Source organism: Ambystoma mexicanum, chromosome 2p (genome assembly GCF_040938575.1).
Source record: "Ambystoma mexicanum isolate Mex_15411 chromosome 2p, UKY_AmexF1_1, whole genome shotgun sequence".
Classification (NCBI taxonomy): Eukaryota; Metazoa; Chordata; class Amphibia; order Caudata; family Ambystomatidae; genus Ambystoma; species Ambystoma mexicanum.
Genome location: NC_090923.1, coordinates 1,174,109,854 through 1,174,135,149, shown reverse-complemented (window position 1 = coordinate 1,174,135,149; position 25,296 = coordinate 1,174,109,854). Strand labels below are relative to the sequence as shown.

Below are 25,296 nucleotides of genomic sequence, written 5' to 3'. Positions count from 1 at the left end.
CCTACAGCAGAACATTGAGTGACTTTACAAATGAATGCAACTGTCATTTAACTGTGCTCATTGCTGGTGCAAGCCACTATTATTGAAGCAGTCACCTGAAAGGGTTTGCTTACGTTTTCCATTTGTGTTAGTCTAATTTGTATATACTTACGTTTACCTTGTGTATATACATTAAATGTATATTTTGCAATAACTACAAGTGTGTAAGAGTTTCATTGGGCTAATGTATTTACTGGGTTCATTGTACTTACCTACAGCTCACATCCTCCTCATGAGATAAGCCTGGCTGCTCTGCCATTCTACCAAACCTTTGGTTAGTACAGACTTGTACTAAGAGTTGGGGCCTGTATACCAAGATATAGTTTCATTTATTTATTTATTTGCATTTGTATAGCACACTTGCAGCCCAGGGGCATCGAGGCGCTGTTACAAGAAGTTGTTGGATTTATGATTCAGAGAATATACAGGTGACCAGAGGTCTCTTGGTTACACAGATACAGGCAGAGATACACAATGATGTAAAGGTGCACTTCATACAAAGAGCTTGGTTTTGATGGCTTTGCGGAAGGCTTGGTGGGACTCAATCATTCTTGCGTGAGGTGGCAGTGTGTTCCAGTGCGTGGCTGCCTGGGTGGGAAAACTGGAGCCACCGGCGCGCACCTTGCGCGTTTTAGGCGTGACAATCGTGTTGGAGTAGCACTTTCTTAAAGGTCTTGTGGCAGTGTGCTTGGCGTTTTATAAATGTTCACCTTTTGGTTGATTTTAGGAAAATGAAAAACCTAAGGGTATTCTCACTTCTATTCCCCAGGGGCCCTCTGCACAGTTGGACAGGGAAAGGCCATCGCTCTTAGATCCTGACTCTGGGGTTGGGCAAGCGAGGGAGGATCACCTGGGTGGAGGGTCTTTGGGGACTGGGAGTGGGATGCCCTTGGGAGACACATGGTATCCCCTTTTCTTACTGACTACCAATCTAACCCTCCCCCTGCCTTCATGGGTAATTGTCAATCAACTCCCATGACTTCCTCATAAATAATCCCTAACAGTACTGGGACAAAGAAGAGGCAACCAGGAGTAAGCAAGACTAGGTGCTTTTACCACTCTGATACTGGGATGAGGAAGAGGCCTGCTGAGAGTTGTACAGGTCAGGCGTGTCCCCTTATTGAGGGTCAGGCAGGGCTGATTGCAAATTCTCATCTGCAGGTGTATAAAAGAAAGCCCAATCAAATGTCAAAAGGAGAAGCAGTGGCAGCAATTGTAAAGCAGCAGCAAAGAGGCCAACAAAAGCAATGGGAATATGTACGTATGCAACATGCCGACGGTTCATGGGAATACACATCGGCAGCTGGTGCTCTGTGGAACCGAACAAACACTAGAAGGGGAGCCTTGCAGGAAGGCTGCCCCTTTTTCTGGTGTTCGAAGTGCTCGTTCTCCTGGGGTGAGAAGCTGGCACAGGAGTGCCTAAGGGGCAGGAGGTGGAGCATGGAGGCAGAGAACAAGAGGCCGAGAGATCTGCGCTGCGGGAATGTCCACAGAAGCAATCTGAGTTTCTAGGAGAGAGGAAACACGGTATGCGAGTGTTTGAATTTATGCAGAGGATTTCTTTGTATTAGAGTGGTCTTGTGTACATGAAAGCACGTTTTCAAAGAGTGCTTGGCACGTTACAAAGGCAATTTACAAAGACCTACAACAAAGAGATGAACGGAATGAAACCTTTAACAATTTTGAGTTCCGAACAGAATGAAAAGCTTAAAAAACATATCTTCATACTTATTAAATACCGAACTGAAAGAAAACTCAAATGGAACTGTTACGTATGAAGAATACAAATGAATACAGCTTTAAAATTTCCAGGTGTCAAGCACAAAAGCGAAATCCAACTTTAAATACAAGTAAAATTCATGTATGCTGAATCTACAAGTCCATAAACTTTAAACCAAAGAAACCAAAGCACACTTTAAAGGGAATAAAACTTTAACAATAAAAGTGAACCTGTTAGGCAAGATTGTATGCAGTACCCTGCCGGAGACTGCACCAGCCTTGTCCTCTTGGCAATAGTTAACCCAACCTTTGGTATAAGCATGTACTACACAAGTTGGTAGAGTGACTGAGCAGCCAGGCTTATCTCAAGAGGGGTCAATGTGAGCTGTAGGGTTGTTTTACAGAGATTCACAGAGACAAGTATCCGAATAAACACTTACACTCAAGGTTTCTTGATTAAACAATTATTTATTAATTTAACAGTCAGTTGAATAAGCCTCCTTCAGAAAGGAGCAAATATATGTAACACAAAAATATACTTCAAACCTACACACTCTCAGTTTCAATAAATCAGTAGATACTCATTTGGCATGACACACATACACTTCCTACACCCTAAGGTGACTTAAATAACTAGGACATTGTGGACATGGATATATCACTGGTACATTTAGAGCAATACTGCTAGTGTCCAAAGGTAAAGAGGAGGGAATGAAACAATGGTTAACAAATAGTCTTAAACAGGTAAGTACTTTTTAAGCCCTCCAATGCTAAGTAAGTTAACCCTTTCCTGGGGAATAGTTAAAGCATAAAGTCAGAGGCGAGAAGAGTCTCAGGGACCAGGCCAGCCAATGTTAATTGAGCAAAAGTCTAAGTGAACTGAAGTACTTCTGGTAAGTAAGTAAAAGTCTAGCACAAAGTTTTTAGAAGTCTGAAGAAAATGAAATCACTGTAGGGCCACAAGCTGGGAGGCTTGTGAGGGACAAAACTGCAAGCAACTCTGCAAAGCAACCAAGACAAGAGAGCTAGCAAGGCTACACAACAAGAGGTAAGCAACCCCTTAGTTTTACAGTACCTTTGGTTTGAAGAAAACTGCTTCCAGCTGGCTTCTGTTCCTATGTAGGTCTGCAGATCCTGTTGTTCCTGGGCCTCAGTCGTGGGGGCAAGAGGGAGGACGTCTGGGAACTCCTGCACTACAAATGGAAGGTTGGCGGCAGCAATGGGCAAACTTCAGATCAGCTGCACTTTGCGGTTTCAGCTCCTCGCGGCTCTCGGAAACAGCACCACCATGGTTCTCGGACACCTTTATGGACATCCCTCGCATCTGGGGTTCAGCACTCTGTTGAGGTGGCTTAGGCTTGGTCAGTCCTGCTTCATGGGAGTCCGCAGGATCTTGATGTAGCTCGGGTCCGAATTAAAAACGATACACTCGATCTAGTGTTCCTCTCGCTGGCTATCGGTTCCTGCAGCAGCAATGGAAGCACAGCAAGCTCCGAGAGGATGTCCAGACGAGTTCGCTTTGGGGTTGGTTGGTCCCACCAACCCAAGGGGTGAGGTTGTCCGTTGCAGGGCTTCTCTAGTCGAGGTGAATTTGGAGCTTCAGCAATGCAGCAGGGCTTCACTAGGCAAACCAATGGTCCAGGAATTGCAGCAAGCGTCTCTTCCACGTCGTTCTTCGGATTCCTTCGTCCAGTTGTCGACTCTGCCTTCCAAGCAAAAAGCCTCGCTTTTTATGCAGGTTTCTCCCATTCATTCACAGTTTAGCTGTCACTCACAAAGCAGGGTGGCTGTCCTGCAAGGACAGCCAGCCGGCCAATCTCCTTTGGGTGCATTCCTGTAAGTAAGGGGATTAAGCACAGGGAGTTTCGGGCACCTCCCTCACTTCCTGCCCCTTCCAGACACGCTGGAGCCAGAGGCGGGTTTTACCAGTGAATCCTGTCAAAGACAAAATGAACAAAGGGACCAAACCTGGTTTGGCGCGCAGAGTAAATCTCAAGAAGGACCTTTCCAACAAGAAATGGCGAAATAAGAAGACCGGGCGATTTTGACAAAAGGGGCACCCATGGGTGCTTTACTGCAGCTGCAATTGCAGCATGCGGTAGAAACACACAATGGTAGGAAAAAGTAAACCACTGCTACGAGCCATTAATTGCAGAAAGGGTAACAAAAATGTTACAGGAGAAACTAGACAAAGGGGATACTAAGTAACCCCTCCAGCATCCTATTGTAAGATACTGTCTGCTGGGTCTAGAAAGTTACAAAATGTAAGTAAAGTCCATTTCACTTCACTGTTCTTGAAAACCGTAGTTTCACCAAGAGAAGGTACAATGTTAAGATGATGCTTATGGAGTTTGTCAGACTCCAAAGTCAAAAAGAAACACAGAAAAACACAGAATTAAAAGTACAAAGTTCAGCAAAAGCGCTGGATGTCTCCAAGGTTGGAGGAATTTAGCACTAAACTGAAAATTCTCCCTAACAAACAGCATTGTAATAGCATTCCATTCACCCCTCTCCTTCAAGGCATCCCAGGTGATGAATTGACCCTCCACAACAAGCTCCCCGAATGTGTTAACTCCAAGATGCTCAAAGGTTTGGTGGAAGATCCCCTCCTGCATGACCGTGAGCCCCCTCACCGCGTACATTGGGAGATCAGGGGAGTGGTAGACACCCATGTCCACCAAGGGGCCCAAGTGTTCCCAGGCTTTGCAAGTCATTTCCACTGGGTGTATCTCGGATTGGGGTGTCGGGTGGGGGGGCCACCCCATATCAATCCCTTCAGGTCATACGGGACAACATCACCTTCTCTATTGTGTTGTGAGGCAGCTCCCGGGAGGGGCTCCACCACCAGATTGAGTATTGTATCTCAGTATCCAGGAAGTAGTGAAGCATGTCGGGATACCCGAGGCTACCCTATGGTAAGCACAGGGAGTCATACCAGACTCTAGCCTGTCTGCCAGTCCACACCAAGCAAATCAACAGAGACTGAAGCCTAGACCAAAATCCAGCAGGGGGCCAGTTGGGGACGTTGTTGAAAATGTACAATAATTTAGGGAGAACCATTTTGGCCAGCGATATCCTTGCTTCTTGGGACAACGGAAGCAGGATCCACCCCTCGACCCTGCCCTCCAGATGTTCTAGGGTTTTCAGATCTGTATAAAGAGTGTCTGCGGATCGGGACACCTGTACCCCCAAATACCGAATCCTACGAGGACACCAACTGAAGTGCCCAGTTACGTCACCCTGGGTCACTGCCTGCGTCAAAGACATCAATTTAGACTTAAACCAATGTTTACTAAGACCCGACAGATCACCAAAGTGTGCAATTGCTTGTACTAATTGGTTGCAGATTATCGCACAGGTGTTTTATATAAAGCAACATATAGTCTGCATATAGGGAGACAATGGAGACGTGTGGATGTACCCTGATATCGCAACGTGCATGGTATTCCCCAAGAAAACAGGTAACCAGTTCCATGGCCAAAACAAATAGAATGGGAGATAGTGGGCACCCTTGCCTAGTACCCCAGGTCGGAAAGATATATTTAGACTGCAGGCGGTTGGTGTATATTGCCAGTCTAGGGGCTGTATAAAGCAGTCTCATCCATTGCAGACACCCCAGGCCCAGTCCGGATCTGCGAAGGACTTCGAACAGGAAAGGCCATTCTATAGAATGGAAAGCCTTCTCTGCATCCAGTGCAGCTATGGCCATGGGGATTTCAGTATTCACATTATGCATCAGCATGAATAGGTGTCCAAGATTATTTTGAGTGGACCTGCCAGGTATGAATCCAGCCTGGTCGGAAGGACCAGCGCTGGCATGTGGGGCAGATTTCGCGAGGATCTTATTGTCTGTTTATTAAAGATAATGGGCGATAGGAAGAGCAGTTACTTTGGTCTTTTCCTAGCTTCTGGAGGACAGTGACCAGGGCAGTTCTAGTAGATTTGGGCAGGACCCCAGAGGAGAATGAAGATTCAAACATAGTACGCAAGTGGGGGACCACAATGTCGCTATATATCCTTTATATAATTCCACAGTAATACCGTCCAGTCCTGGGGCCTTTTTCCTCCTGGGAGAGAGCAGATTGCGGCTACGATTTCTTCTTCGGAAAAGGGCATGTTCGGACTGCTGCCAGTTTTGGCGTCCAGCCAGCTTAAGGCCACTTGGTCTAGATATTGCGTAATGGCTTCGTGCCCAGCCTGAGATTTCGAGGTGTATAGGCTCTCGCAGTATTCACGAAAAGGACTCATTTATCACCGAGCTGCGTTTTGTGGCGCCCGATGGGGTGCCGATTTCAGTTATGTCTTTCAATTGACGCTCCCGCCCGATGGCCCAGGTCAGTGCACGGCTGGAGCGATCTCCCTCCCCGTATGTAGCAGCGGCAATGTGGTCCCATAGAAACCTCTCCATCCTCTCCATGAACGAACGCATTGCCGCTCTTCTCCCAGAGTTCGTGTTGAAGGGCGGGTGAGTCGTTAGCCCCTTGTCGACACTCGAGACGTTTCCACGTTCGAGGGAGGACAGAGGAGCGCCGAACTCTCATGACCCCACCCTCCCGTGATATACAGCAACGCCTAATGCATCTCTTAAAGGTTTCCCATATTACCCTTATTTTCAGGGACCGACCCTACATTAGCATGAAAGAAGGCGTCTATATCTTGAGCAATTCCTTCCCGGAAAGAGGCACCTTGAATCGCGCGGGCCAGGAACCACCAGCGCAACTGCCTGGGAGGGTGGGAGGAGTAGAGGGGGCTGCAATGAGACCAACACAGGGGAGTGATGCGAAAGGGTGCGGGGGAGAATCCTAAATCGCACCAACCCTATGTAGCAGTTCGGAGTACATCATCACGTAATCAATTCTAGAGGAGCTACTGTAGACTCCAGAATGGAAAGTATATTCTCGTCTATTCCTGTGCATTGACTGCCAAACGTTGTGTAGCGCGTGGTAATTAGCTATGGCTAGCCAGGCCTGTGCTGCCCTGGGGAGGGTAGTCTGGGACCTAGAGGACCTGTCCAGGACTAGCGAAAGTGCAACATTAAAATCTCCCGCCCATATTGTTTCATAGTGAGGATATTTGTGGAGATAGGAGGCACACCTTAGAAAGAATTCGGGACCGTCAGTGTTAGGAGCATATACATTTATAATGAGGATTCTTAGACCCCGGACCTCCCCAGCCAGCTGCAGACACCCACCCACCCCAGCCTGGTAGTGTCGGGGGTTAGTGTCTTTGGATAAAAGTGTCTCCTGAAGACACAGAACATTAACACTGATTCTTTGCATAATTGGGAATACGTCTTCTTTTTTTCTTATTGGTGAACGCCCGTACATTCCATGTTAACACAGATAACATCTGTCGCCCCCATAATGACCATGGCTGCTAATCAGAGTGCCCGCCGGGGCGGGGGGGATCCAGAATGGTAGATATACCAAGGGGTGACCCACCCGATACTACACCACTAAGTGAACCCACAAATATGCACCACCAACCCCAACAAACACCATGTTACCCACCCCCACCCAAGCCAGAAACCTAAACATACCAGCAGTGACCCCCTCCCACGAATTCCCAGCAAACAACTAGGTAACCAACAACAACCGCAGTGGCTCAGACTCATTTCTTGACGATAAGAGGCCCCCTGGGTTGATGTCAGATTAAAGCAGTGCTGCAAAAGAAGAGTTAAAGCATAGCATGCAGTGCAAGACGCACACTAGATCCTGATCCGGGGATCGAAACGGATCAAGCAATTCCTTTGCAAATCTTTCCACTGCTTCGGGTGTCGTGAAGGAGGAAGCTTTGCCTCCCCACCCCACCCCCCCCCAAGGTCTTCACTCAGGGTTTGGCCAGGAACATCATTGCATACTGGATATTTTTCCGATGGAGGATATTCTTGGCCGATTGGAAGGATCTCTGTTGTTCCTGCACTTGGGGGCTGAAATCCGGAAACAGGAGGATCCTCGAGGATTGCCATCGCTGTTCTCCCTTTTCTCTGGCCGCTTATAGTAGAACATCCCTATCGAGGTAATTAAACATCTGAGCAATTATGGGGCATTCTGGGGCTTCTGGAGGGGTCCATCAGCTAGGTAGCGATGCGCTCTTCCCACCAGAACCATTTTGGAGAGCGGAGGGCTAGACAACAATTCCTTTAATGGCGTTTCGACAAATTGATTCATGTTACCGGTGGCAGTGGATTCGGGCTCACTGAGAATGCATAAGTGGTTCTGCCGAAAGCACCCGTCCAAGTCATTCTTAGCTGCTATTTTCTTGACAGTCTGCTGCAGAAGGGATACCTTGCGCTGCAGGACAGATACTTTATCTTCTCCCTCACTAATTCTGGTCTTCGCCTCGGTCATCCGCCCACACAATTTGTCAATCTGGATAGCTGATATATCCACTGTACATGTGAGGGCGTCAATCTTCATACCCAGGGAGTCAGTACTTGATTTAAGTGCCGCAGAGTGAAGTTAAGAGCAGCGACATCCAGATGGGAGGATCCGGGTTGTTCTGGTGGAGGTGGCGACACTGGCTCCATCTTGGCGAATTCGTCCAGTTTCCCCTGCTTCTTAGGGTTCACCATGATGTGGTATCCCGTGTAGCTATGGGGGGCCCGGGTGTTATAGTATTCCTATGGAGACGCAGAGGCAGGGTGGTGCTTCGAGAAGTATGGAGGTGGAGGGCGGGCGCAACCACCCCACCACAGGTCTGGGGGGACCAGAGCGTAATACACCATTGCAGCACAGCTAGGCCAGAGGATCACGATGGCCGACCCCCATAATGTGCAGTTGGGGGTTATTGAAGACAGGACCCCAGTGGGCTCTTAAAAGTTTGTGATCAGAGAGACGCACCTCTCCCTTTAACCCAAGCTGCAGTCTCTCAACACAGCTGGCGTGGGCCAGTAACGTATTATGCCCAGTGTTGTCGATTCACAGAGGGATACACTAACCTCTGCTTCCCTAGGTCCTCTGGAGCAATCGCCATATATATGTGGGGGGACCTCCTCAGCCCCCAGTCAGACGTTCACCCAGCCAAGGGCGTGGCAGTCCAGACAATGAAGATGCCGCTAGCCCTGTGGGAGAGGGGCTTACAGGGTGGCCTCCAACCAAGCAGCAGTCAGCCAGTCCATCCCTGCCACGGGGAGCGGGGGAGACAGACACTGCAGGGGTTGCTGCCAGAGAGCGGGACAGACATCAAGGATTCAGGACTGCACGGCACCCTCCAGGGTTGCCTCACCAACCTGGCACCCAACATGGCTGCCCCGCAAGAACGGTCGGGAGGGCGCGTTCCCAAAACAGGGGCACCACAGGCACGTGGTGGGACCAGGGAGCTCCACACCCCCTCGTAGTCACACGGGTGTCGCGGCTTGACCACCACTGTGCTGCAGGCTCCAGGCTACCACGAGGACGCTCACAGGATCGGGGCTCTAGCAAACATCTCAGGCACTTCGGGGCTCTGAATTTCAGAATGATCAGGCACAGCAGGCTGGAGAACAAACGCCGGTACAGCACAGATGTTATCCTGGTATGAGAGGCAAGGATTTATTATCCGATACGAGAGCATGAACCGGAGCCCTCTCAGGCTGCGGCCATCTTGTCGACGTGCAACAGCGCCCCCTCTTTTAAGAAGATCTTTAAGTAAGAGTTGGTTGTCAGAGAAGTGTGACCTAGTTCAGGTGTAACATCAGGAGACTACAAAATGGAAATGTCTGGATCATTTGGGCCATAGCCGGTAGGCACATTAGCGTCATCATTCAAAGTCCCTTGGCCATCATCACCCTGTTCATGATAGTAAAGAGGATCTTGAGAGTCGTGTAATATGTTGTGTTGGGGTTGCTCAGTAACATCAATGATAGTATGTGTTGGAGAAGTATGAAGCCTGAGTGATTTAGATTGACGTTCCCTCATTTCTAAATTTAGGGTCTTTTGTCATCTAATTGGGTAACATTCCATGAATGAAACCTTATACATTGCATCTTTGAAATGTTCTCTAGAGCAAGGCCGCTGGTTTCTGCCAGTGAACACTACAGCTTCTGGATCTTCCCTTTGCCTTTTTTTCTGTAAAGATTGACACAAGGCGGAGGAGGCCTTAGAATATCTAGGGACCTCTTGTGGGACAGCGGACACATCTTTGGGGGTGTTCCTGAGATGCTTGTATGAGTTTCCCCTCGTTACTAAGCAGCTTTTGATATTTTGACGTTTGTTTCGACAACCGCGAAACATGTTCTGTCGAAGGGTTAGGTAGCACAGCAATCGGTGCCCGTGTACCTTTTGCCATGCGCTGGGTGTGAGAGCGGAAGCGCAGCCGACTGCTGGTTCGTGGAGTCAGTAGGTTTCGATATGCTTGCCGCCATCGCGTGGCCTTCCTTTGATGCATCCATCAAAGGGCGGCTAGGTGTTGTGAGTTTGAAGTTTGTGGTATATGTGTGTGCCTTTGTCGTCAGGAGTCTTCCCATAGCAGCACGCTGGTCCTGCATGATATGATATGGCATTTACAACGCGCCTATACAAAAGTGTTTCAAGGCGCGAAGGGACCGAGACGCAGGAGCAGATAGGCTACTCTAAAATGTCTTTGGCATCCAATACGGAAAGTAGGTAGCACAACAGCAAACAGTTCCAGGATGGGGATAACGGCTGCAGGCACCCTTGGACCTCCTTAACAGAACATCTGGTGTGGAGTTGAGTTCTCAACTTCCCTCTGGACAGCGGCAGCGACCAACAGCAAAGCAGAATATCCTGGCGGTAAATGGAGAGGAGTGGCCCAGGAAACTGTTCTAGTGTGGAAGGCTCCACCCAGCAGATGTGGAGAGACAGCAAAAGTCTTCAGCAAACCCGGACTGGACCTCCAGGGGCAAAAAGCTAAAACTGGGATATGCCCAAGCCACTGTACCCAGCCAGTATGGACAAGTAAGGGTTTTAAACTGCAAAAACTGTGGGAATTATGACATTCCAAGATGGCCGCCGACATGTAAACATCGGGTCGCCCAAGCTCCCCGAACATCATCGTCCCTGACGGCTACAGCGGATCCTCTGCAGTCACTATCAGCCCTCCCCGGGCTCCTTTAACTCTGCTTTGTCAGAGCCTCAGGGCGAGCTGCGTCCGCCGGAGCACCTCCGCGGCTGGCCCCTCAGTGAGCAGACTTCTGGCGGCCGTGTGGTGCGCGGGGCGGCCTTCCGCTGAGCTCTGCCGTGCTGCTGGGCTTCTCTCGCCGTGTGGCGAGCGGGACACGTCTCTCCGCTGGTGGGTCTTGGGCCCGAGCGGTGGTGACTGGTGGCGTCGGCGTGTGCCTGCAGTGGAGCGCCGGGGGCCGTTAGAGAGCACTGCCCCCTGGTGCGGGCTGAGGAGGAGTGGAGCCCGGCTGCTCATTCTGAGTGCAGGCCCGGGGCCTGTGAGGAGAAACCTCGGGGTGGAGAGCTTTGGCCGTAGACCGCCGCCAAAAAGGATCGGCCCCCGCACGGCGACACGTCCACAGGAGACCAGACAGAGGGGCCCCTGGAAAGCCGAGGTGGGCCTTGCCGCACTGAGATCCCCCCCCCCCCAACAAGTAAGGAGAGGGGAGGGGAAGAGGGGGACAATGGGGGGATGGAGGGCAGTCCCAGGATAATTCATAGAGGGAGAACCCACCCTCCGGGGTCCCCCTGCTGGCAAGTCTTTGAAGTAACATTCTGCAGTTCACAGGATTTGGACTGGTCCTAGCCTCGGGAGGGGCTCGCCCCTCGGAGGGACCTACTACAGTTGAAGAAGGGGAGGCCCTTCTTTATACCAAGGTTGGGATCGGAGTGGGCTGGCCTGCCCCCACCCCGCCCTGCCCCGCCTCACAGCCCTCTTATCTACAACTCTCCAAAATGTCCAGGAACAGGGCCAAGGACCCCCTGATAGCGCCTAAGAGTTCAATGAAGGCCCAAGAAGTGACACTCAACAGAATCTGGTCTCGGGAGATGGAGGAGGAAGGGGGCTAACCAGGAGAGGAAGGTTCACGAGATTCGATGCAGAGCTCTGTACAGGCCCCCAATGATGCATTAGTTACGCATGGGATGCTCAAACAATTCCTGGGGGAAATGGTGGACAAGATTACGGCAGCTGGTCAAAGACAGATGGACACTTTGAGGGAGGACCTAGCGGAGAGTCTTAGGGAAATTAAGAGAGACATTAATAAAATCGAGGAGAGGGTGGACACTAATGAACGTGCGATACAAGAGTTAACAGAAGACGCACGAAAGACCAAGAATCTCTTGGAAACCCTTGCTGTGGCAGCCCAAAACCTGGAGCTATAGGCAGTGGAGCTGGAGAATCGCTCTAGGCGCATCAACATCCGGGTTAGGGCTCTTCCAGAGGTCGTCCTGCCCCAGGACCTCAAGCAAACGCTAACAACCATATTCACGGATCTTACCGAGGAGTCGCCGCACTTGGATCTCCAATTTGACAGAGTCCACAGGGTGGGGCATTCTCGGGCGGAACCCGGTGCTAGACCTTTTGCGGCAAAGGAGAAGATAATGCAAAAGGCCAGGAAGGCTGGTAAAATCACCTATAATGGCTCTGAAATGTCCCTATATCAAGACCTAGCTCAGGTGACGCTGGCTAAAAGAAGGCGAATGCTCCGGGGAGGGCACTTGCGAAGTGAAAAGGAGCACCGTCACGGGCCAGCAATAAATTCACAATGATGCGGGGGCAGGGTGGGGCAGGGTGAAAATCTTGGAATGGGATGGGCAAGTCCTGCGTTGTTCAGAACTGGGGAAATACTAGAGTTCAGCTCTCATAGGTATGACACGAGGGGGGCAGTGCCAGCTGAGCTCCCCCAGAGGGGTGATGGAGGGGAAAGGGAGGTGGGAGGGGTGTTTATTTTACTGATCCAGGAGAATGACAATTTTGAGACTCTTATCAATCCGAAGGATGATCTATCATTGCTACCAATCAACTGAGACCCAATCTGAAGGCCTTGGGGGTCATATCCCTGTCCCATTTCCATCTGTTAAATTGGGGAAATTCTTGTTCCTCTCACTGAACATGAATGGGTTAAACCCTCCGCTTAAACGGAAAAAGGTATGAGCGCCATGTACAAAATGGAAAAGCCTCCCGGGGTTACTTTGCAGGACACCCATATCAGAACCCAAGACGCGCATAGAATTAGGCTCTGGGGATACTCAGTCCGCTAAAAGAGGGGGGGGTGTTCATCGCTGTGCGAGACGGAGTGGATCTGACGGTTAAAGACTCGCAGCAGGGGAGGTACCTGGCAGTGATTTTGGAGGACAGAGGAGAGGTCTTCACGACTGCTACAATTTACGCCCCCAACACTGGGCAGGAGTCGTTTATGATAAACCTCACTAAATTGAGCAATTTCGCTGTTGGGTGTATCATTTTAACAGGGGATTTCAACATGGCATGGAAACCACATCGGACAGGAGTAGGATACTTTGCGGATCGCAGCAGGGTGGTCCCTCGGATGTCTTAAAGGTGAAAATGAGGGATTTGGCATTGGTGGATGTTTGGAGGGAAATTCAGGGGGACACGCCCGGATTCACATTCTACTCCCATGCACACAAAACACACTCGCATATAGATTATGTCTGGATCTCTGGCTCTCTTGGGGAGGGTGTCAGATATCTCTTTGGGTCCTATTTCTCTCTCAGACCATGCCCCAGTCCTATTGGAGATTAATAGACCGAAGGGGTCCCCGGGTTTGTGGAAATGGAGATATCCTTACACTCTCTTTAAGGATCCTGTTCTGGCGAGGGAGCTGGAGCAGGATCTCGAAGACTTCGTTACTCATAATAGATGGGGGGACACTTCGCCCCAAATATGGTGGGATGCCCTTAAAGCTACGATCAGGGGGAAAATCATAGCGCTCAAAGCAAGAAGGGAAAGGGAGCTGCGTCTAGAGGAAGAGCAGTTGGGCAATAAGCTCAAGGAAGCAATGTTTCAGCTGGCAGGGAAGCACACGCAGACTCTTGAAAGAGAGGTTCGGGCTCTTAGAGCCCAGCTGAGCCTTATTCAATCTAGGCATGCAGAAAGAAGCCCGCTTCGTCTGCGGCAAAAATATTATGTTAAAGCAAATAGAACATATCGCCTCCTAGCTAGGATGCTCCGCAGAGAAGAAAATGACCGAACAATTTTGAAAATCTGGGGGGGAAGGAGCCCAGACGTTTACCTCCATTGCTGAGATAGAGGGGGAGTTCCGCAAATTTGATGCATCCCTTTATACCTCATCCAACCTAGATCCTACCGCACATGACAGCTATTTAAATAGGGTTAATTTCCTAGCTATTCCGGATGAAGTCAGGGAAAAGTTAGAAAAGGAGAGAACAGCAGACGAGGTTAGAAAGGTGGCTTCTACCCTAGCGGCCAATAAAGCTCCGGGCCCGGATGGTTTTTTAGCTGAATTCTATAGGCTGCATAAGGAATTCCTGGTCCCCTATCTTAGAGTATTTTATCATATAGGAAAGGCTGGGGTTCTCCCAAAATCGATGGAGGAGGCAAAAGTAGTCTTGATACATAAGGGAAAGGATCCGTCTCCAGTGTGGGGCGTACCGCCCGATCGCTTTAATAAATGTTGACGCCAAGCTATACACCAAGGTCTTAGCATCTCGATTGGACTTCATTATGCCCACGATTGTCCAGACGGATCAAGTGGGCTTCATAAAGGATCGCCAGACGGCCGATAATGTAAGGAGGATAATCCATTTGACGAAAAAAGCCCACAGAAAGGGGGTTCCGGCTTTCCTCCTGGCAACAGATTTTGAAAAGGCCTTTGATCGGGTGGAGTGGAGCTTCCTCTTTGCCACAATGCACAGGATGGGGTTTGGCCCTAAATTTATAGCCAGGGTGATGGCCATCTATCAACACCCGACCCTTAGGTTAGCAATTAATGGGAATATTTCAGCGCCGCTGTTGGTAGAGCGAGGTACCAAACAAGGCTGTCCACTCTCCCCACTGCTCTATGCTCTCCATTTGGAGCCTTTCTTATCAGCAATTAGGGAGGCAGTAAATATAAAGGGTATTCCGTTCGGTGGGCAAGAGTATAAAGTAGCTGCTTTTGCAGATGATCTACTCCTCACCTTAATAGAGCCAAAAGGTATCCCTCCCAGCGCTATGCGACCAACTGAATCGCTTTGGGCTGGTGGCAGGGCTGAAGAAAAATCCAAGCAAGTCAGAAATTCTCAGTCTGGGCCTGACACCATCCTCTGAGAGATGTATTAGAGACACCTACACCTTCAGATGGGCTCCAGGACACTGGGGGAACTATTTGGGGCAAATTATGTTCCCCCCGTTACAGAAAATTAAATCAAAACTGGTTGATTGGGGTCCCCTAAACATTTCCTGGCGTGGACGCATTAACGTCTTAAAGATGGTGATTCTCCCTCAGCTTTTATACCACTTGACGGCCCTTCCAATCTTAGTCCCACATAGCTTCTTCAGGGCATTACACAAGACCACAAGCAGGTTCATATGGAACTGCAAGAAACCAAGACTGTCAGCATCTCTTATGAGGGCCTGAGTCACCAGAGGGGACTGGGAGTGCCAGACTTTAAGGGGTACTATCTAGCGGCCCAAATTAGAATAATTAGAGACTGCCAGAAGAATGATCGTAACAAACCTTGGAGACCAATGGATAGAGCGGTGGTGGGGGGGGGCCTCTGGAGGGAATTCTGTGGAAACCAAGGTCAGATAGAACCCTTCAAATGTACTCAAGCGATCTTACTTCGACTGTGGGAGATGCGTGGGACTCAGCAGTGAAGGGATCCCATATTACCACATTCCCTTCTCCATATACCCCTATATTTGAAAACCCACAATTTACCCCGGGATGTAACAACTCTGGTTTTGATACATAGTATCAGGGTGGTTGTCGGATGTTACAAGATATGTTCCAGGGGGGCAAAGTTAAGGACTTTGAGAAGTGTAAGCTGGATTTCAATCTAGACGAGCGACATAGATATGGCTATATACAATTGCATCACTGGCTGTCCCATTCAGATGTGCGTCAAGCTGGTTTAAGACCACTAACGCCTTTCGAGAAATACTTAGACACGCACTCAGGAGACCGGGGGTTGACGGCGTCCATTTATAAGCATATAAAGGGAGGGGGAAGATCCCCCACCCTGGAATACATGCAGAAGTGGCAGTCGGATACCGGTGCAGCTATCGGGGATTTAGAATGGCAATATTTGTGGGTTCAAATACCGAGATCAACAAGGTCCCTTCAGGTCCGGGAGACGTGGCTAAAGTTGATGGTCCAATGGCATCTAACTCCAGTCAGGTTAAATAAGATCTGCCTGTTGTCATCCCGGGATTGCTGGAGGAAGTTTGGGGGTATTGGCACATGGGCCCATATGTGGTGGGAATGTCCGAAACTGGAGTCATTCTGGAATCAAATACGGCAGCCGATGGTATATACGCTGAGGAATGTGGGCGGCAAGAATCGGGTCTGGACATGTTAGGCCTGGGCGGAGTTTTGAGAGACATTCCCACCAAGTCCAGTCGCAAGGTTTATGTTATGATGTTGTCGGCGGCCTTGGTGTTGGCGCGTCGATGGAGGTCCAAGGACCCTCCATATGAACATGAATGGGTGACCAAAATGTGGTCAGTGCTAGCTATGGAGTGGTTCACTTGCTCAATACAAGGAGAACATGTGAAGTTTAGGTCTGATTGGGCTGAATTGATAAACTACCTAAAGGAGGGAGCACGCAGAGCATGCTGCCCAAGGTCAATGACGCTGTTGGGATTGTAGATCCTCAGGATGAGACAGAGCTGTAACTGGAGCGTTTACGAGCGAGGTGGTTGTTGATAACAAGTTGAACAGTTTCTCCTGGATGGGGGGTGGGTGTTACGGGGTCTGGGTGGGTAGGACAAGGGGAGGGTGGGTGTTTTCTTCATTGATCGACAATGTTTTTTTTCCCTTCTACTTTCCTCTTTTTTTATGATCTGTTTGTTGTTATGAGATTAAGAAATGCAAATAAAAACCAAGTTGGGAAAAAAAAAAACGGTGGGAATTAGCAGGAAAAGGGGTACGTAAAGTCGTCCTGGCAACCAGAAATAGGTCAGGGATCCAAAAATAAACAGGGAGGATGGGGGGAGCAAAAAGTTGAGGGGTCCTAAAACAGGGGTCTTGGATCACCAAAATGGTAATTCTATCTTAAAATTCTATCCTTGCAGATCCCCTTTAAGCCCCTTCTACATTTTCCTTTAATGCTTGAGCACAATCTAGATGACTCCAGCAAAGACAAAGGATTGCCTACGTGTAGGACGGTAAACCCATACCCTGAAAACAGCAGTGGGAGATTGTGCTGAAAAACGTGCTGAAAAACAGTTTTGGGTAAAGTGTATGCTCAGTATCATGCTGATATGTTCCTTGTGAGGGAGAATTCTCATAAATGTGCCAATTCCCTTCACCTTAGAGACCCCCAATTGTTTTACCTGGAGAGAGCGTGAGCCTTTTTTCCCCACTCCCTCATGTATTTTGATGTGTTTTACTCTTGTGTTCTTTGATTATGGCGGTTTAGATAACTCCATAGGCATCATCTTTTGATGTGTGTCACACAGCACCCTCAGTGCAGTGACAGGGATGCCTTTTAGGCTGTCCCAAGGTTTAAATACCTTCTCTGGAATAAAATACTGTTTCCCAGAGAAAGTAAAATTAAATTGACTTTACTAGTCTTTAATTCCTAGAACCAGCACACACTATCTTACAATAGAGTGCTGGAGAGGTTACCTAGTATCCCGTGTCTAGAAACTCATGTAGCAGTCAAATGCTAGCCTTTCCTAGCGAAAAGGCTGGTGGCAGTGGTTTTACAACAAACTAACATGATTTTTCCTGACCGCGAACAACGGTAGCGTTAAATCGCGGAAGCCATGTTTTTCAGGATGTCGTCTGAGCCCCCTCGGTAAAAACGAGGTACCGGTCTTCTTTTTTCGCCGTTTCTTTTTGGAAAGGTCCTTCTAGAGTTTGTTTCTGCGCGCCAAACTAGGTTTGGTCCCTTTGTTCCTACGCCTTTGGCGGGCTTCAGGACTGAAGACCGTCTCTGGCGCCAGAGTGTCTGGGGTGGACAGGAAGTGAGGGAGGTGCCCGAAACTCCCTGTGCTTAGTCTCCTAGTAGACCCAAATGCACTCTGGTGTGATTGGCTGGCTCACTGTCCAGCAAGGACAGCCACCCTGCTGGGTGAGTGGCAGCTAGGCTGGAATTAATGGGGGAACTGTTTAAAAGGCGAGTCTCTTGGCTTGGAAGGCAGAGTCAGCCACTGGGACGAAAGAATCGAAGACGAGCTGGAAGAGGACGGCTGCTGCAACTCCTGGACGTTGGTTTGCCCGGTGAAGCCCTGATTCAGGTCCGAATCACCAAGTTCATCTCGACAGAGAAGCCCTTCAAGGACGACTTCTTCCTTTGAGTTGGTGGGACCAATCAACTCGTAAGCCACCTGGACACCATTCTCGGAGCTGGTTGTATTTTCCTCAGAGTGCTGCAGGAAACCGAATAACCAGGGAGAAGGACACCAGTTTGTGCGCTTGAAGACAGCTACCGGAATCGAAGAATTGCCAGTTTGCCAGCTTTGTGACCAGTCCCCGTGCAGTGCAGGAGTCCCCAGACGTCCTCCCTCTTGTCCCCACGACTGAGGCTCAGAACAGCGAGATCTGCAGGAACTGCCAGGAACAGAAGTCTTTAGCTGCATCTTTTCTTCAAAATAAGGTACTGTGAAAACCCAACCGAGAGAAATTACCTCTTACTGCGAAAGTGTGTGAAACCTTGGCAACTTGCAGGCCTAGTCAGCTTGTGACCCGACATATGAACCTTTCTTCTAGGAACTACTTCTGAGAACCGTGGCAAAGACTTTTTCGTTTAACTACCAGAACCGTTTTTACCTATACAAGACTCTAGCCCATTGAATGTGGCCTACCTATTGCATTGGACCAACTCCTATTGTGAACTCAAACTATTTGCATTGTTTAAAAGTAACTCTACTATTCGTTTTATTAACTTATGCCTTTTTGCTCCTACTACAAATGCTCTGTATGCCATTTTGCTCCTCCTTCAAAGTGGTTTAAATGTCTCAGAACCGGTTAGTGTGCAGTATTGTAGTATACTTTGGTGTGATATTGATTGCCTCCTTTTAGTGAATGTTTTCTAACTGACTGTATAATGAATTAATAACGTTTTACCAAGAAACCTTGAGTGTAAGAGTCTATTTGAATACTTGTAATTGTAGACCTGTGAGTAACCTCATTACAAGCTCACATTCCCTCTTGAGATAAGCCTGGTTGCTCAGCTCGCTACCAAAAACTGTGTGGTACAGACTTATACCAAAGTTTGGTTTTGCTTACACCTGTAGTACTAGTGGTGTGTAGTGGTCCCAGAGGGTACTGCATGCAAACTTTGCCTAACATTCCTCACCATCATTTGTGATTGGCACGCAGGAGCGAATGCAAAAGTAACCAGGTACTCAAAGTAATAACTCATGCACTCTTAATCGATCAGTTATGCAACCCGCTCTCTATTCTGTACATTCCTTCCGGGCCAAAAACCATAGAAAAGAGATGTTTATAAAGGAGGGTATGTATGTAAAGAGGGGTGGGTCTTGACAGTGGCCAAGCTACCTATTCTCATGATCCTTAATTATTAAAGTGCTATACACCTGCTATGGTACAATCCAGGTAGCAGTACATGAGTTACTAGGGTAAGTAGCCTTTAGTCAAACAGATGTGATGCAATATTTTCTATCACAGTTCTCCATTGTAAATGTTCCTGCCAGGGATTAAAGGCTTGAAAGTGATCCCAGGCAGTTGCAATAATGAAATTGGGAAAACCAAGGGAGATGCCAGAGATCAAACTGTCATATATGGTAAAAGGAGGGACAAGGCAATCCATACAATTTTACAGTAGAATGTTTCTACATCATGGTACATCTGTTAGGAGTCATAGCCAGCAAAACGTACTTACCAAGTTCTTATTCTGCTGCTGCGTGGAGGCCTTAAAGGCCACAGTGGGGAACTCGTTCCGTAGATACTTAAGCCACTTTTCCACAATCTCTTTGGAAACCAGGTCTAGAAGAAGAGGAATAAGAAACCGTGTTAGATGGGACCATGGAATATTTACCTGTGTTGAAAGTGGGATGGACTGGTTGTAGACCTGTTCTTTAGAAAGAAGAGACCAGGACAGTGTTGATAGGTGTAAAATTGATATTTTATCAAAGCATAATATTCTTTTTTTTTATACAAGATTCACGGATTTAAGTGTCCAAATAAACCAAACTGAACAGCAAGCTATATGGTCTTTTGAGGATAGCTCAGGGGCAATGTGTTTGCCTTGGAAGCAAGACGACGTGGAGCAACACAGGTTCGATCCCCTGGTCCGCGCTTAGAAACCTCTGGGTATTAAGCATGTTATAAATAACCAATTATAATTCAATATGTTTTATTACCAAGATGGGGGTACTGGGAGTTTAAGGCAGGACCCAGCAACCTAAGTGACGAGCCTCCCATCTGGTGTGAACAGAAAAGCAGTTGCTGGATCTGGGAGTGGGATATAGAGGCACATGACAAGTTGCTCTTTCTACAGCATCCTTCGCTCGTACCTGCCACCAATTCATGAGCAATAGAGAGTGGGGTTCAGCGGCTCAAATACTCAGAGTCTCAGCTCCATGTTTGTAAGGGTTGCACTGCTTGACTGAACGATACGTCAAAAAAGGAAACAAAATGCTTTCATCCAAAGCGCTTCACATATACATCAAAGAGAAAGAATAACAAAAAATGCATCACCGAAGGGGTTCAAAACATTATTCAGGGAAGGAAAAATGAAGGAGATGGTTTTAAGCATTTTTTTTATCATGAAGGATTAGAACAAGAATGATTATATGCTCAGACACTGTGGCGTCCCCCAAGGTTTGTCCGTATCACCAACCTTCTACAATATCTTCACAAAGCTATTGTTCGACTGCCTCGATAACCTGGGTGTCACATACACAAAATATGCCGACGATAGCCAGGTTCTCATCACTATCAGAATGCTACGAACAGGATTCCAAACAGATTAACAACCTCTACCTGGAGATCCAGGCGTGGATGGCTAAACTCGGATTATGCCTTAACGACGAGAAAACCACATCTAAACAAAATTGACCCCCGTTACGCCTCTACCGACATAGATGGTAACTTAATCACAGTGGCCAAAGAAATCAAATCCCCCAGGATTTATCTGGATTCCATGCTTGCTCTCAAAAAAAAAGTTAACACCATAGCCTCCTCCACGGCCTACCCAAATAAGCTCATCAATGCCTGCAAGGCATTCCTCTCGCCCATTAGTTGCATTACCCTAGCCAGGGCGTTAGTGCTCTCAAAAATCGACTATTGCAACACCCTCTTCCTTGGCACCTCGGAGCGCAACCTGAACAAACTTCAGGTGCTGCAGAATAATGCCCTTAGTATCCCACGTCTCTCCTACATCTCTGGCTTTAGACAAGACGCCCAATAGCTTTCAGTACGAAACAGAATCACCCTTAGATCACTCGTCATCATTCACAAATGCCTCTCGAATGACGCCCCCAAGGACTTGGCGGATACATTTAAAAAACACATTTCGGCCAGACCAACCAGAACGATGTATTCTCACTGCCACTCCATCCCCACATTCACCCAAAAAAAAAAAAGGGTGGTTCTAGCTTCCCGGTCATAGCAGCCAAACAATGGAATGCTATACCCGTGAACCTTCGATCGGAATCATACTTCTGGACTTTGAGCCAAAACTAAATCCTGGCTTGCTAAGAAGAATTGGCCAAGTGCCTGACTAACCACTGTCTCACTACTGTACTGCATTTTTGGTTCCTGTGTCTGTCCTACGAGCATCATGTAACCCGGTGACCTGCACTTATTATTGTCGTGTATAGCTCTGAAAATGCCTATAACTTGTTGGAACTTGCTTTAAGTCTCTGGCACCCAGTTACCCTGGTATTCTGCGCATGGTATAAGGAACAAGTTACTTACCTGTAACTGTTGTTCTCCAGCATGGGTCTGGCATGGATTCACATGCTCATGAATATTCCCCGTCGTCAGGCTGGGAATCCTCGGTAAAGAAAAAACCAGTATCAGTTTCGTTTCTGATCTGTCTTTCGTAGTAATAACCAATCACTGGTCTCTGCGTCATACTGACCACAGCCAATGACTGCCCTCTACCTAAGCACCGCCTCTGGCAGCCATCTTCAGATTTGGAAGCACGTGAAGTGGCAGTATGACCAAGTGAAGAGCCGCAGAGGGGTAGGCGGGAGGGTTCGCATGTGAATCCATGCCAGACCCATGCTGGAGAACAACAGTTACAGGTAAGTAACTTGTTCCTTCTCCAGCATGGGGTCTGGCATGGATTCACATGCTCATGAATAAAGAATACATAGCAGTACACACATGCACAACCACGGGAGGTGGCAAAGGCTCAACATTAAGCATCACATCAACTCAACATTAAGCATCTTACCTCCTCACCAGGCTCACCTCAGGCGAACAGGTTGCGCAGCACTGCTTGGCCGACCCTGGACTCCTCCCTGGAATCCCGGTCGACGCAGTAGAATTTCGTGAAGGTGTGCGTCGACCTCCACGTAGCAGCCCTGCATATGTCCAGCAGGGGCACACCAGATAGGAACGCCGTGGTAGCTGCGATCGCTCTGGTGGAATGGGCTCTCGGACGGCCAGGCAGCGGTCGGTTTGCCAACCGGTGACAGTACATGATACAGCCGGAGAGCCATCTGGAGATGGAAGCCTTCGAGAGAGCCTTCCCCTGATTGACAGGTCCAAAGTTCACAAAGAGTTGTGACGTCTTCCGAAAACCTTTCGTGCGGTCCACGTAGAACTTCAGCGCTCTAGCTACATCCAGCGAGTGCAAAGTCCTCTCAGCCGGCGACGAAGGCGACGGGAAGAACACAGGTAACACCAAGGGTTCGTTGAGATGAAAGTCCGACGGTACCTTGGGCATGAAGGAGGGGTGCGTCCTGAGCACTACCCTCGTGTCGTGGAAAGTCAAGTACGGTGCCTTGCAGGAAAGGGCCTGGATCTCTCCCACTCGTCGTGCGGAGGTGATGGCCACGAGAAAAGCTGTTTTCCACGATAGAAACTTCAACGGGGCCGAGTGCAGAGGCTCGAACGGAGGTCCCATGAGTTTGGTCAGTACCACGTTGAGCTCCCACGCCGGGGCCGGAGCCTTCACCGGCGGGAACGATCTGAACAGTCCCTTCATGAACTCTTTCACCAGACGATGAGACCACAAGGACGTCCTGCCCGTGGTTCTGGTGTATCGGGAGATCGCAGCAAGATGAATCTTGATGGACGCGTGTGCCAGACCAGCTTTGGCCAGCGTCAGCAGGTACGGCAGCACTTGGGGAGCCGTAATCCGTAGAGGGTTAATCTTCTGTGCGTGGCACCAGACAGAGAACCTCTTCCATTTGTGTCCGTAGCATTTAAGAGTCGAGGACGCCCTGGCCTTTGCAAGAACCTCTCTGCAGTCGGCCGGTATGTCGTATCCTCCAAACTCTAGCGCTGCCGGAGCCAGGCCTGCAAGTTCAGCGACTTCGGGTCGTGGTGGAGGATGGCGCCTCCTTCCCTGGAGAGTAGATCCGCGTCCGCCGGCAGCTTGATTGGCGGGGACGCCGACAAGTCCAGAAGGTCCGGGAACCATATCTGCCTCGGCCACGCAGGTGCGACGAGGATCATCCTGCACCGTGACCTCTTGAGCTGGTTGACGAGCCGGATTAGCAGAGGCAAGGGAGGGAACGCGTAGAGGAACAGGCCCTCCCAGGGGAACGAGAAAGCATCGCCCATGCTCCTCGTCTGGGGAAACCTGCTGGCGAACCTCCGGCACTTGGTGTTCGTCGCCGTCGCGAACAGGTCGATCTGGGGTGTGCCCCACCGTCGGAAGAGGCGATCCACCAGATCCTGCCGTAGTTCCCACTCGTGGCACGAGCGCAGCTCCCTGCTGAGTGAGTCGGCGATGGTGTTTTTTATCCCTGCCAGATGAAACGGCACCAGAAGAATCCCTTGGGCGACGGCCCAATGCCACAGGTCCTGCGCCTCCTTGGACAGCGCTGGGGACCTGGTTCCGCCCTGTTTCCTGATGTAAAACATGGTGGTGGTGTTGTCGGTGAAGATCCTCACCACCTTGCCCTTGAGGGACGGAAGGAAGGACCTGAGGGCCCAAAACACTGCACGGAGCTCCAGGACGTTGATATGCAGGGACTTCTCCGTCGGGAGCCAGAGTCCCCTTGCGTGCAGATTTTCGGTGTGCGCTCCCCACCCTTCTAGGGAGGCATCCGTGGTCACAGTCACCTGGTGGGCTGGGGTCTGGAAGTAGATGCAGGAAGACATCATCCCGAGGAGGGACTTGATGGACCTCACCTTGGCCGCGTCGGCCACCAACATCCGTTGCACCTTGCCCAAGATGGTCCTGGTCCTCTCCTCCGACGGGGAGGCCAGAAGGGACACTGTGTCGAGCCTCGCTCCCAGAAACAGTGCGACTTGCGCGGGCACCAGGTGGGATTTGGCGTAGTTCACGGAGAATCCCAGGTCCGTGAGGAGTTGGACGGTCCTTGCCGTGTGGACCACGGCGAGCTCCCTCGTCTTGGCGCGGATGAGCCAGTCGTCCAGGTAGGGGTAGACGTGAATCCCCTCGCGGCGCAGCTGCGCCGCCACCGGTGCGAGGCACTTGGTGAAAACCCTGGGTGCCGACCGCAGTCCGAAGGGAAGGGCTTTGAACTGGTAATGACGCCCTTGGACCACGAATCTGAGGAATTTTCGGTGCCCCTTTAGGATGGGAATGTGGAAGTAGGCATCCTCCAAATCCAACGACGATAGGAAGTCTCCTTCCTCCAGCTGACCCAGGACGTGCTGGAGGGTGACCATCCGGAACTTCTGCGCCTTGATGAACTTGTTCAGGCGTCGCAGGTCCAGGATGGGGCGCCATCCTCCCGTCTTCTTCTTCACGAGGAAGTAACGCGAGTAGACTCCGGAGCCCCGAAGCCTCTTTGGGACGAGTTCGATGGCGCCCTTCCTGAGCATCGCCTTCACCTCCAGGAGAAGTTGAGGGACGTGAAGTTCTTTCCTGGCCACGGGGGGGACGCGCGGGCACCTTCTTTGAAACTCGAGCGCGTGGCCCCGGGCCAGGGCGTCCAGCACCCAACGGTCGGTGGAGATGGACTCCCACACGCTGACGAAGCCCGCCAGCCGGCCTCCCACCGGGGTGCTTCGGTGGGGGCCCGACCCCACGGCCGGTTCAATCCTGCTTGGACGCGGCCTTGCCGCCTTGGCCCCCTTGGCGACGACGGCGGGGGCCGCCAGACTTGCCTCGTCCTCTGTAGGCCTCTTGCGACGACGAGCGGGCCGCTTGACGGTAGGAAGCGAAACCGCCGCCGGAACCTTTGGAGGCGCCCTTGCCTCCGCCGCTCCGAAAGGGCGTCCGCCGTTGCTGCAGCACTCCAAGGGCCCGGGCCGTCTCCGTATCCGCCTTGATGGCCTGAAGGGAATCGTCCACTGTCTTCCCAAACAGGTTGTTCCCGTCGAAGGGCATGTCCAGGACCCTGTTCTGG

The 25,296-nt window shown here is 49.9% G+C and overlaps 1 protein-coding gene across 1 annotated transcript in view; it reads right to left on the bottom strand.

Moving 5' to 3' along the window:
- GNL3L (G protein nucleolar 3 like) overlaps window positions 1-25,296 on the bottom strand; it is a 608,820-nt gene that overhangs the window by 365,555 nt on the left and 217,969 nt on the right. The window contains exon 7 of the mRNA XM_069645327.1: window positions 19,677-19,780. Within this exon, the coding sequence (XP_069501428.1) occupies window positions 19,677-19,780 (104 nt within the window). The remainder of the gene's footprint in view (window positions 1-19,676; window positions 19,781-25,296) is intronic.